A 12869-nucleotide genomic window follows, 5' to 3' on the forward strand; every position below is an offset into this window, starting at 1 on the left:
AGATATGTTCGAAGCCTGTAATCAAAACATAAGGCCTTTAAAAATTCCGAACCAGTTCAAAAGCTATCCTCGGCAAAACTATAATCTAAAAATATTAAAGTAAGCACTTTGGGGAAAACTTATGGTCATACCAAGCCCCTATGAGTTTCAAACAAAGTTACATCGAGAACGAGCCATGTTTGAACCTCTGAACAAAAACTTATTACTACGATTTATTTCGTGCAAAGGCATTTGAAATCTTTGCAATCATAAAGAAGAAACCAAAAGAAACAAACTCAAAAATTGCCAAAGGGAAAAAGAGCAATATATATATATATATATATATATATATATTCCAATAAAGATCTTTACAAAGGCCAAACGGCCTCGACAAAATGAACAAAAATACAAAAATAAAAGAAAAATCTCTAAGGCACCTAAACCTGATCTCCGTCGGAGCCCGCCTTGTCACCGGGGACATTGGGGTCTTCTCCTCCCTCGGGTTTGCCGAAGCCCTCAAAGCCTTCCTCATCCTTAGGGCTAGACATCTTATTGACCTCGGCCTCGAGTCTTTTAGCATCTTCGATCTTGGCTGACAGATCAAAACCCCGGGCATAGACCTCCTCGAGAGCCTCTCTTCGGGACTGCCACTTCACGTATTCAATGGTGACTTTCAGGCAGTCCTAGGTTGCCTCAACATCAGCTTTTTATGGGCCACCATATCTTCAGCACCGGCCCTGGATATTTCCGTTAGTGACTTGGCTATTTTGATCTCCTTACCAAGGGAATCCCGTTCAGCGATGGTCGAGCCTAGTTGAGACTGAAGGTCTTTAATTTTTTGGGCCCGGCCTCGGCTTTCTCCCTCGCTACTCAAAGTTGAACCTCCACCGAGGCCAGCTTCTCCTGGGCAGTCTCCTTCTCTGAAGCTAGTCGGTCTATTTTTCCCTTCCACTCTTCGGTCATGGCCTTGACCTCATCCATCTCGGCTTGAAGTTGGTCGATCCGGTCAACTTTCTGCTAAACCTGCGGGTTTTGACCGTTAGTCGCCATGTCTAACTCGTCATCTGTAACTTCAAAGATTTTTACCTGTTCCACCAGGTTGGCATATTTCTTCTAAGCCGCGCCCAACTCAGCCTGTAGATTCTTGGCTATTTCTTCGCGTTGCTCACTGAGAAGCTTATAGATGTCCCTATTCTCAACATGCTCCTTGACCTCAGCCTCGAGATGGTTAACCTCAGCCTAGTACCAGAGAAAGGTTCATGATGAAGTATTGAGGCCTGCAAAAATATGAAAAGGAAAAGGCATGAGAGATATCAAAAACTAAATTCGAAGATAAAAGAGTGTAATAACACCTTACCCGGTTCAACGCCTGCTGTACTTCGTGAACAAGCACGAGGCATCCACCTCGTTCATTTTCATCTGATCTTCCTTAGTTACCAGGCACCGAAGGTAGCTAGCAACTCCAATAGGGGTAGAAAGAACCCGGGCATCCTCCAGGACAGTGATGATAACTAACCGCTTCCGGCCGGGATCCATGCTCGAGGCAGGGAACCGGTTGATCAACTTTAGGCTTGAGTTTGGCCCACCGACCTCCGGGGATGAGATTTTCCTCGGTACCTCTAAATCACCCAACCCGAAGAAGTCTTCTAGAGCGGTTGAGTCCACACCATAAAAAAAAGCAATGGAGGGGATCGTCCGCACCATGAGCCCCTTCGTTGGATCGCTCCTTCGTCGCTCGGTCTTCATCTAACATGGACTCTATAAATGAAGGTGACCCCAAAATTTCTATAACACCGGGCGGGGCGGAGTCGGTGTCTTGAGAGGTCTCGGCCCTCACCCCTACACCAGCCTCATGAACCTGAGGGGGATTAGCCTCTGTTATTTCCCCCTCGGCTACCACCCACTCCTCGAGGATGGCTCGCAAGACACAAAAAGGTCGTCCTCCTCGAGCTTGTCCTTGAGTCGGTAAAGCGAGTCCGAGTCAGGCACTCAGGAGCTGGAGCTTTCCTTTGGATTACGAGCCAACCTTCTCCTTATCTTCTTTTCTCTAAGCTCGGGGAACTCGGACCCCTCCTTCTTTTTTTCTCTCCTATTGCGGCCCAGGGCTGCCCCGAAGCAGAAGGATCAAGGGTAGGTCTTCGGCCCCTACTAAGTCCTAAGCTCAAATGTCTTAAGCAAGCCTGTAAAAAGAGAAGAGACGGAATGAGAACATAGTTCTAAAAAAGAAAGCATAGTGCTACCTATTCGGGAAAAAAATTCTTACCATGGGAACGGGCCTCCCAGCAGCCCTTTGAAAGCTCGTGCCACGAGCGCTCGGCATAAGGTATCTGCGAACAAATATCCTCGATCCACTCCTTGAGCCAAGGAATAGCATTTGGGACTCGAGCGACTGCTGCATCACAGCAAATACCGATAAGGAAAAGGGAGGTAAAAACATAAAATCGACATCTGAAAGAATAGGACACTTACGTGCTACATTCCAATTCTCAGGGAATGCCTAAATTCGGCAGGTATTAGGTCGGCAGTCCTCACCCGAACAAAGCGTCCCTGCTAACCTGGATCTTGTTCCTCATCAATGCTTGAGAATGGGGCTTTTCTAGCCCGGCGTACGAGCTTTATCAGCCCCCCTGTACATGCGGAGCAGTTGATCGATGGTGAACAAACAAGAGTTGACTTTGTTCACAAAGAATCTAAGGAGGATTACGATCCTCCATAGTGACGGATGGATCTAACCAAGGCACACGTCGTACCTCCTGCAGAAGTCCAAAATGATCGGGTCCACCGGGACCATTATGAAGGAGTAAGTGTAAACACTCAAATACCCCTACACATGGGTAGTAATATCATCATCGGGGCCGGGGATCACTACGTCCTTGCCCTCCCAGCCGTAGTCCTTTTAAACCACAGGAAGAATGGTCTCAGTGATGGAGCAAATGTACCTTGACACTGCCTCGCATCGGCCTTGCACCGAATAGGGCTTTTCGATCGTAAAGTCATCCGCGATCGAACAGCCCCTGGGGACGAACATTTTCAAGGGAGGCTCGGCTACTGGTTCATCGATTGCCACGTCAGGAGCGGATCTCTCGAGGACAACCACATCAGGGGCGGTCTCCTCTACCTCGGTGGTCGGCTGTGAAGAAGAAGAAGCACCTTTTTGGGGAACAGTCTTGGAAGTCTTTGCCATTGTTGTCTGGAAAAAGGTTTGAAAGTGTGAAGGAAGATTAGGAGATGGAGGGTAGTAACTTGATAATAAAATCAAGCACGCTGCCTTGAGTAGAGGATAAAGAAAAAATTGCAATTTGTTGAAAAAACTTGAAGAACAACGGTAAGAATGCCGGAGTATGAAGAAAGGCAATGACATCTTGAAGGATCGAAGGTAGAAGCTTGGTCAAAAGTAAAAAATGAACAAAGGATGGAGTATTTATAAAGGCTTTGTGACCGTTTCGCATCTAGGAACGGCCTGCCGATGGCTGACACGCATTTGGGATCATGATGGTGCAAGTGACGGGACATTTTGTTTTTTTGTCGTTTCTGTCATGGCGTGTTAAAGAAGGAATTGAAGAGCTCATGTCACTCCACGTTGTTTCCGTAAACTTATTCTTCGAGAAACGAGGAGACTATCTGTATACGAGTGAAATTGGGCCAATGGGACACCCCAATTTCCAATAAGGTAAATCGAATAAGAGACCTGATGATAAAGAATCAGAATCAAGGCAAGGTTCTCATCGAGCCGGGGTCCGGGGGCACAACGCCCACCCTTGGGAATATCGGAGCCATGACCCGGGATCGGTCCTAATCCCAAAAGACTTTAGATAGCGTTGTCAGGCAACCGAACACGATTAATAGAAGGCCGTGATATCCGTGACCAGCCAGGTATCACGGCGTGGATCTCGGCACGTACCGGCGGAAATCTGATACTTAGTTAAACAGGGAATTTTTACCTTTTATGGAATTGCACCTAGGGTAGAACTCCTTTATTATATAAAGGGGGTCTGATTATTCATTAGACACATTGTAACACGCATATCAAGGCAATATACTACTTTTTTCTCTGTTATTCAAAGTTTTTATTCATGTTCATTAGTGTTTGGTCATTGTGAGTCCGCAATCGAGGGCGGATATTTCATTAAGGCTATTGTTAAGTTCAGAATCATCCTCCTCAAGTGGTTTGATAATTTGTTACCTCTTTTATTTGTTTAATCTAATACAATTTATCGTTTGTATCGAATTAATTCATGTATCCTTAAAACTATAAATAAATTTAATTGTTATCTGGTTTTAGGGTAAATAATTATTATTATTATTATTACTATTATTATTATTAATATTATTATTATTATTATTATTATTATTATTATTATTATCATCATCATTCTTAGTGTATTTATTGATTATATTAGTTAAAATGTAGAAAAATAAATAAAACTTAATAAGGGTGGAATCATAATAAGTTAACAGTAGAAGAACAATATCATATTAATAACATGTTTGGCCAAGCTGCAAAAATCAGTTTATTTCGATAAGTATTTTTTCTCAAAGTACTTTTGGTGAGAAGCAGTTTGTGTTTGGCTAATTAATTTGAAAAGTACTTCTGGGCAGCAATTAGTATTTGGCCAAGCTTTTAAAAATTGCTTCTAAGTGTATTTTTCTTAAAAGTGCTTTACAAAAAAATGATTTTGGAGAGAGACTACTTTTTTCTATTTCTCCAAAATTGCTTCTGCTTCTACTTAAAAATATTTCTTTTTCTTCTAAAAACTTGGCCAAACATTTCAACTTTGAAAAAAGAAAGTATTTTTTAAAAACAAAATTTTTTTTGGCTTTGTAAAAGTTTGGCCAAAGGCTATAAGACTTCATACTAAATTCTTAGGAAACTAGACCTTTCACATTTGACTTGAGTGTCCAGTGTAAATGAAAGTAGAACTTAATAGTAAATTTTCCTTAAAATACCTTATGGAAAAGGCTATCTCTCACACTTATAATAAAGGATACTATATTACTGCTACATACACTTTTAGAGAATTTAAATTATTATAAAATCAGTTCTTTTTTTTTTTTTACAGGGGATGATCAACTACAGAACTACACGGTCGGATTGAATTTGACATCTTCAATAGAGAATATGTCCATAAAATTATTACTTGTGTTCTTTTTCTAATGGTAAATGGCTAGATTCTATTTTATGCAACAAATACCGTGAAATACTTAAGCAACTCACACTTCTTTTGTTTAAATTTGTATGAAACTCTTTCTATTTTGGGATGTTTCAAAATGTTTAACACAATTATATTTCTATAACAACTTTTGAATATTTACATCCATTAAGTTATTCTTACTTCAATTTTAATATGAAGTTTGCTCTTCTACCAATCAGTTGTATTCTGACATTTTCTTTTATCATCAATAATATACGTATATAAGTTAAATTAACATACTAAATTTCGTGTAAAAGTTAAATATCTTTAGGTAAAGTGAAATGAAAAGAGGAATCTCTTTCAAAATGCAACTAAAGCAAATTAAATGGACAGTACGTAGCGATCGAGTATAGCAGTGTGAACCCAATTTAGACATGCAGCCAAAGCTTTCACATGGTGCTAATGACTGTGGGCTCAAAGATATTTACTTGATTTTGACATCAGTAGTTAGAATAATAATCATGCATATTTCCACAAGACGTGATTCCCTTTCTCAAAAGAAACTTCTACCTATTGTGTGGAGAGTGGGCCATTTTTCTCTCTCAGAATCCATGTATTCCAATTTTATAATGAATAACGTAGATTTAATTTGTTAGTTCATGCTACATGTTTAATATATTTAATAAATTCAAAGACGTAAGAGATGAAACTCAATACAATTTACTATATACTATGGAATCCGTCAAGAGTAATGCGGAAAGCCAACCAAAATTCTCAAATCGTACTTGCTGATTTATTATGCGGGCATGTTCAGTGGTGTAAATAAAATTTGCATAAGCAGTATCGGTCTATTGTTATAGTTTGTGATGGCCTGACTTTAAAGTTTTATTTTATGTCTCAAATTGCATATATTGCATATGCTCAATTATGGACGGATTTAATTCAGATTATAGTGTACGTCAACCTATGATCTCTTCCGCAAATTAAGTATTTTATATATGTATTTTTTAGAATTGATCTAATATCATTTGTTGACCATATTGCCCTAAAAATATTGAATAATACACTTATTTGAATACTAAGTTGTTTACCTAAAGAAATAAGAATCAAATCTCGCTTAATACTATTTTTTTCCTCACTTTTTGTAGCGTGGTATACCGATCTAAAAATTCTAGATCTGTCCTATGTTAACTTAACCATAGTTGAGAAGAGATGGATACATGGTTAACGTAGAATTTGATGCTGTCGATCAATATGTCTGGTAGCTCATAAAAGTGCGAAACAAAATGACACAAGACCCCTTCCCAGATGTTCCCAGGGTGACCTGCATAATTATTACTGTGACACATGCTCCCAACACTGTTTTGGTTTTTGGAGCATGCATCCTCTCTTATATATATATATATATATATATATATATACACTTTATAAAGTTGAAAAGTCTTCAATTCCAAAAGCATACTATCTTTATACTTTCTCCCTTTTCCAGTTTCTTTTAGTACTACTAGTTCTTTTTCCCTTGTTCTTTACTCAATTTTTGATACCATTCCAATTAGTAGCTTTTACTTAATCTATATTTTCTTCTCATAAAAGCCCGGCCTCTTTATGATCCCATTCTAGTACTTAGTTTTATTTGCTATATTTGCATATGGGGGCTGGATTTTCTAGCTTAGAGGATCGTGAGAAATTAGCAAGTGATGGTTCCTCAAAGCCTGGCCTTGAAGATTTGCCAGAGAGCTGCATAGCTTTGGTCCTTACGCACCTCGACCCCATTGAGATCTGTAAATTTGCTAGCTTGAATACAACATTTCGTCAAGCTTCCTTGACTGATTATGTATGGGAAACAAAGTTGCCTGAAAATTTTCAATTTCTTGTGGAAAACCTCTGGGACGAAGATTCATGTTCCGACAGCTTAACCAAGAAAGAGATATTTGCCAGGTTATGTCGTCCGAATCACTTTGGCAGCAGCAACAAGGTATGTACCTACGACTCTGTCTTTGGTCTCTCAGCTCTCTTCTCGAGTAATGTTTATTGCTAAAAGAAGTTTGACTTTCAAATCCGAATTCCGCCATATAAATTAGAACGTAGAGAGTAAAAGAAATTTCGTGAGTTTTGATTGAAAACCCCGTACTTTTTGCGAAATAATAAAATGTGTAGTGCTAGTTATTTTATTCAAATTTCTTGCTTTCTTCTTGTTTCGTCTACCTTGGTTTAACGTTAATTGTAGTGCAGTTTCTGCTCTGATTATAATAATGATTGCAGGCGTTTTGGCTGGAAAAGAATAGAGGGGTATGTGTGTGTATATCGTGGAAGGATATGAAGATAACAGGCATAGAAGACCGGAGATATTGGAGCCATATCTCTTCTGATGAATCAAGGTTTTTCCATTAATTCTCTGCCTTTCAGTTAAATCAGCACTTCTCAATTTTAACATATATGGTAGCGTTACGATTTTACCAAGAGTTGAAACAGTATCTCTACCCTCGTAAAGTAGGGTTAGGTTTGCTCGTACACTCTACACTCCTTAAATTCCACTTGTGGGATTGCACTAGATTTATTGTTGTTGTTGTTGTATGGTAGCATAGTAAATGAAGAAATTAGAGATGGCTTTGATTATGGAGTATGAGATGCTGCTGCTGATATTCGTCAGGCCAGAAGCACTATGAAAAAGCCGAACATGTAAAAAACGTCAGTAATTGTTGTAGAGCACAAACGAAAATAATCGTTATGGTGGGTCTCGGGTTACCCTAAAGTTCGAACCTTTGGAATAAAGTTATATTTGTTTTACCTTTAAAGTGTAATTTTCATCACAAGTCTGAATTAATCGGGCCCTTTGATATCAAGATTTGAGTTAATAGGAGTTGAGTTACTCAAAAGAAAAAGAAATAAATTAAATTAGAGGTGGAGATGATGCATCTCAAGCTGTCAAAGAAGAGATCCTTCCAAGGATACCATTCTATCTTTTTTAACTTTTCATGAATACTTTGTTTGACTAGCGCTTAATTATTTTAACACTTTATACTATTGGTTTCTTTGATATTGGAGAAAACGTGGGGAAAAAAAGTTTACTACTACTAATAAAACGTACTGTGGCCAGCAAAGCACAGGATCAAGCTCGAATAATTGAAGGGACGAAATTTGACATCTGAATCAACATGAATTGAAAGAGGGAACCTCAAAGATCAGACAAAGAAAAAGGAACTGTTTTCCCAGTCATGAGTTTAATTTTGATAAAATACACGTATATATTTATACTATCATTTTACCAAAAAGATAACTGCAACGGTCTACAAGTAACTGTTTATAAAAAGAGGTTACTGCTTCATCGTGTTAAATATATTATTAATAGTGCAAAAGAATTTTACACTTCAATGCATATAAGTTGTACCTTTTTCATATTAGGTCTAGCGTGCATATTTTCACGGCAAATTCTATATATATGGTTTCCATTTTTCAGCCTAGCATTAGCTGTCATCCCATGTAAAGATGCTCTTATATAAGAAGTCAAATACATGTGTTTGAGAAAAATGAAAACCAGTTCTCTACATATATATCCTTTTGATAAGCTTTCAAGATTATAATCGTCTCTTTCCAATTTGTTCTTATTTTATGTAACATATAGCGTTTTCCGACCAACCCTGACTATACTAATATATTATCAAATCCACAGATTCGGTACAGTTGCATTTCTTAAACAAATATGGTGGGTAGAAGTGGAAGGAAACCTCGAATTCGAATTCCCAGTAGGGAATTACAGCCTATTCTTTCGTCTGCAGCTGGGAAAAAATTCGAGAAAAATACTAGGCCGACGAATCTGCAATGTTGAACAAGTCCATGGCTGGAATATCAAACCGGTGCAGTTTAAATTATCATCATCAAATGGTCAACATGCCACTGCACAGTATTTTTTGAATGAGCCAGGAAAATGGATACAATATCATGTGGGAGATTTTGTGGTGGAAAATTCTACCATGCCAACAAAGTTAAACTTCTCAATGGCTCAAATTGATTGCACCCACACGAAAGGTGGTCTTTCCTTAGACTCTGTGCTCATTCTCCCTGCTGAGATTGGATCAAGAAAAGTAGGTTAATGTAAATTGTAGGTACAGAAGTAACGTACCGAAGGTGCGGTGTAGCGATTATTAAAGTGTGAAAATCATGGCGGAAATGGGGTTTGAAATCTCAATAGAGACGAAAAAAATGGGGTTTGAAATTTCAGTAGAGATGAAAAAAGGGTAGGTGATTTCTTCCTATTTAATTTGTTGCCATGATTTAATCGGTAGCTATTAAAAAGTTGTCTCATTCAGTACATAGTATGTTGCTCCCGAAACTACCGTTATTTAATTTTAGAAAAAATGTAATCATGTGAGTAGGTCTTGTTTATAAATTCTAGTCAACTATCACATGTTGCAGATGAAAATAAGTTTTTTTTTGCTTCGTTCTTACTTAATTAGCTTAGCTACTATATTGAATTCGTAATCCATTAATGTATTGTGTCATACTCTAAATTGTATCAACACGTTAATTATATCTTTTACTCCTGTGGACGCAAAATATCAAATATGATTTCTTGTATTACCATAACAATCACTTGTTACAATTACTTATTTGCAAGTCAAATTTTACGAGCCTATCAAGACAATGCTTTTGACTCATTGCATGAATTTACATTTATATCTGAAGTCATAACAATTGACAGGAGATTCTAAAAAAGGAGTACGAAAAAAAAAAAAGAAATTAGAACGAAAATACGAACCCAATCCTTTTCGTCAAGGTGATAATGATGAAAATAAAACGATAAATGGAAAGTATAAGAAAGAACGATGCTTAAAATATACTCCTAAGTTCTTCTCAAGAAGATTAAGAGAGTCCTGACAAACGTTAAGTCTTACCATTACAACTTTTAAAAGAAGAGGTGGTAATTATAAGAAAAAATTGGATTCTTTCTCCAGTTCCATATCAAGTATTACATGTTTGAGGTATTTACTTAACATTAACTTATTAATTTAATTTTATCAAAATTAAACGGGCAAAATGCATGATAACAACTGATCGGATGACATATTGGGTGATTGATATGAATGGCCTCGTAAGGGGCTAGACAAGAGGGGTTGCTCTGATGGTAAGCAACCTCCACTTTCAATCAAGAGGTTGTGAGTTCGAGTCTCCCCAAGAGCAAGGTGGGAAGTTCTTGGAGGGAAGGATGCCGGGTTTTTATTTGGAAACAGTCTCTCTACCTCAGGGTAGGGGTAAGGTCTGCGTACACACTACCCTCCCCAGACCTCCACTAAGTGGGATTATACTGGGTTGTTGTTATTGTTGGTGGCCTCGTAAGGGGCTGGTCTTAGCTGAATGTCTTTAAAATAGATGGTATTTAAAAAGTGGCCCCCGAACCCATATTTAGTTATTGCTCTTTAGTATTTCTCTACCGGATTAGTAGAGTTTATGCTACATTACTCTACGTATCTGTTAAGTTAAACATCAAAGTCTATCAGGTTTGCATGATTTTGCTCTTCAGAGATTTCTCTACCAGATTGGTAGAGTTTATGCTATATATGGCGGGTAGAGGTACTTGTCTTTTACTTCACTTTTTTTGCTTTTGTTTATAGTTGTCCTTGATCTTTGTAATTGTTTAATTGTGTTCAAAACTCATAATTTTAATTGGATGGTCACAAGTTCGTGCACAAGGAACGTTCCTCATTTTCCTGTTAACTGCGAAAGAAAAAGAGGAAAAAGATTAAACAAAAATCTACCATCTAAAAGCTTGAATGACAATTTAAAATGGAAAGCATGCTAAAAGCGTGCATGGCAATTTGAATTGGCAAGCATGTATAAGATGAGTTAGGTGAACTCCGTTAGCCAGGAACGCAAAAATGATACACAAATCAGTAAAATGGCTACAACTATTTTGTTTGCAAAAGTCTAAAAAAGGGTGTAGTTATGCGAAATCAAATAGTTTATGAGCAGGTTTAGATATTTTTCCTATAGAGTAGAGTTGACAGCAAGATATATATTGAGAAATATCGACAACAAATTCGCGTTAAGAATAATGAGATGATTTTAAGATACTAAAAATTGAGTTCATTACTTATATGATTGCTTAATTATCTAAATTATAGATTAAAGTAATTTTTCTTTCGTTTGTAATAAAAAAATCACATAATTGTTTCTATTGTTTGTACACAAATGGTCACCTTACCAAAATTATCAAACTTTTCGGTGAAAAAATATAATGTGGCAGTTTACATGGATTTTTTTTATATTATTGGACCAAATAAAATAATTAACACTCAAACAAAACATCTTTTTGGATCAAATAAAAAACTAGCGAGTGACTTTTAAATTTTTAGCAGGTCGAATTAGATGTATGAGTGAATTCTCTATATTTTGTTTGAGTGTTAATTATTTTATTTGGTCCAAAAATATAAAGCGTTCAAGTGAACTGCCACATCATATTTTTATACCAAAATTTTTAATAATTCTGTATGGGTCAAAATCTGACCAATGGAATGTTGTTCAAAGGTAGATTGGTAAGAGCCGATTAGGCCGAGGTCGCACTAGAGATGGAAGGAACCTATTGGCGAGCTGAGTAACCGGGGTCGAGATCGAATACTCAGGTCGGCCATAACGGCTAGTTTTGTAGCAAGATATTTTAGGGAATATTTCATTGAATATTCTCTGCACTTGTACTTTATATTAGGTAAGGAACTTATCCCATATAAAGAGAAAGGTAGAGAGAGGAAGAGGGCATGTAATATTCTACTCTCTCCGTTTCAATTTATGTGAACTTATTTCCTTTTTAGTCCGTGCCAAAAAGAATGACCTCTTTCTCTATTTGGAAACAATTTACCTTTATGCAATGATTTATAGCCACACAAAATATATGTGCTTCATTTTACACCACAAGTTCAAAAGTCTTCTCTCTTTCCTTAAACTCCGTGCTCAGTCAAGTGGGTTCACATAAATTGAAACGGAGAGAGTATATGATAAGAACTATCATCAAAAGTTGACTCTCAAGTAAATTACAAACATTGCATTTCCATAAAGATCCGATTTGTTGTTTATATCACATTTTCTCGCATCAGATCCGAGAAAGCTCTCTATATTCCCACGGTCATTTGTCTTATATCATTGGCATATAGAAGAATCATGCACCTCATTCGATATCTGGGTGAATTATTCTTTCTATTTACATTTATTGTCATTTAATATAGTTATTGCTTATCTGTTATTTGCTTTTTCCATTTGAATATGTGCATTATTGTAATTATTTTGACTTTATATTCTAACTATTTTTTAAAAAAAAGAATACACTTGATGTTCTAACTGTTTTGCTTCTTCACTCTAAATATTTAATAATTTGCTCGATTTAACTATATTCTTCAATCTCTTTAGTTAGGAAGTTATATGTAAATAACTGAAATAACGGTATTTACCAAAAATTAAGCTATATATGTTCAGCTCTCCGTTGGCATTTTGATTTTTGATTAATGAAATATGCCTAATTTAAAGTATGCCTAATTTATGTGTTCCCCTTTATACAAATATGTTATCCTCAATTTCGATATCACAAGTTGTATTAATATGTTAAATAGGAAAGTCCGTGTTGGATTGTTGCAAGTATTGAAAATTTAGAAATTGAAAGAGGATGGTCGTATGTCAACTGCAAGAAGTGTAAAAAGAAGGTATTTATTGTTGGCCAAATCTAAAATGTAAAAATGAAGATTACTCAACGGCGAATAGGTAATAATAGAAACT

General features: G+C 36.9%; 1 protein-coding gene across 1 annotated transcript; it reads left to right on the forward strand.

Annotated features, from left to right (window-relative positions):
- The first annotated feature begins 6594 nt into the window (after positions 1 to 6594).
- LOC104215734 (F-box protein PP2-A13) lies at positions 6595 to 9544 on the forward strand. The gene is made up of 3 exons (XM_009765602.2): positions 6595 to 7086; positions 7374 to 7489; positions 8782 to 9544. Exons 1-3 carry the CDS (start codon positions 6760 to 6762, stop codon positions 9200 to 9202), a joined length of 864 nt encoding a protein of 287 aa, XP_009763904.1. The 5' UTR covers positions 6595 to 6759; the 3' UTR covers positions 9203 to 9544.
- Positions 9545 to 12869: the final 3325 nt, after the last annotated feature.

Source organism: Nicotiana sylvestris, chromosome 3 (assembly GCF_000393655.2).
Source record: "Nicotiana sylvestris chromosome 3, ASM39365v2, whole genome shotgun sequence".
NCBI classification, from domain to species: Eukaryota; Viridiplantae; Streptophyta; class Magnoliopsida; order Solanales; family Solanaceae; genus Nicotiana; species Nicotiana sylvestris.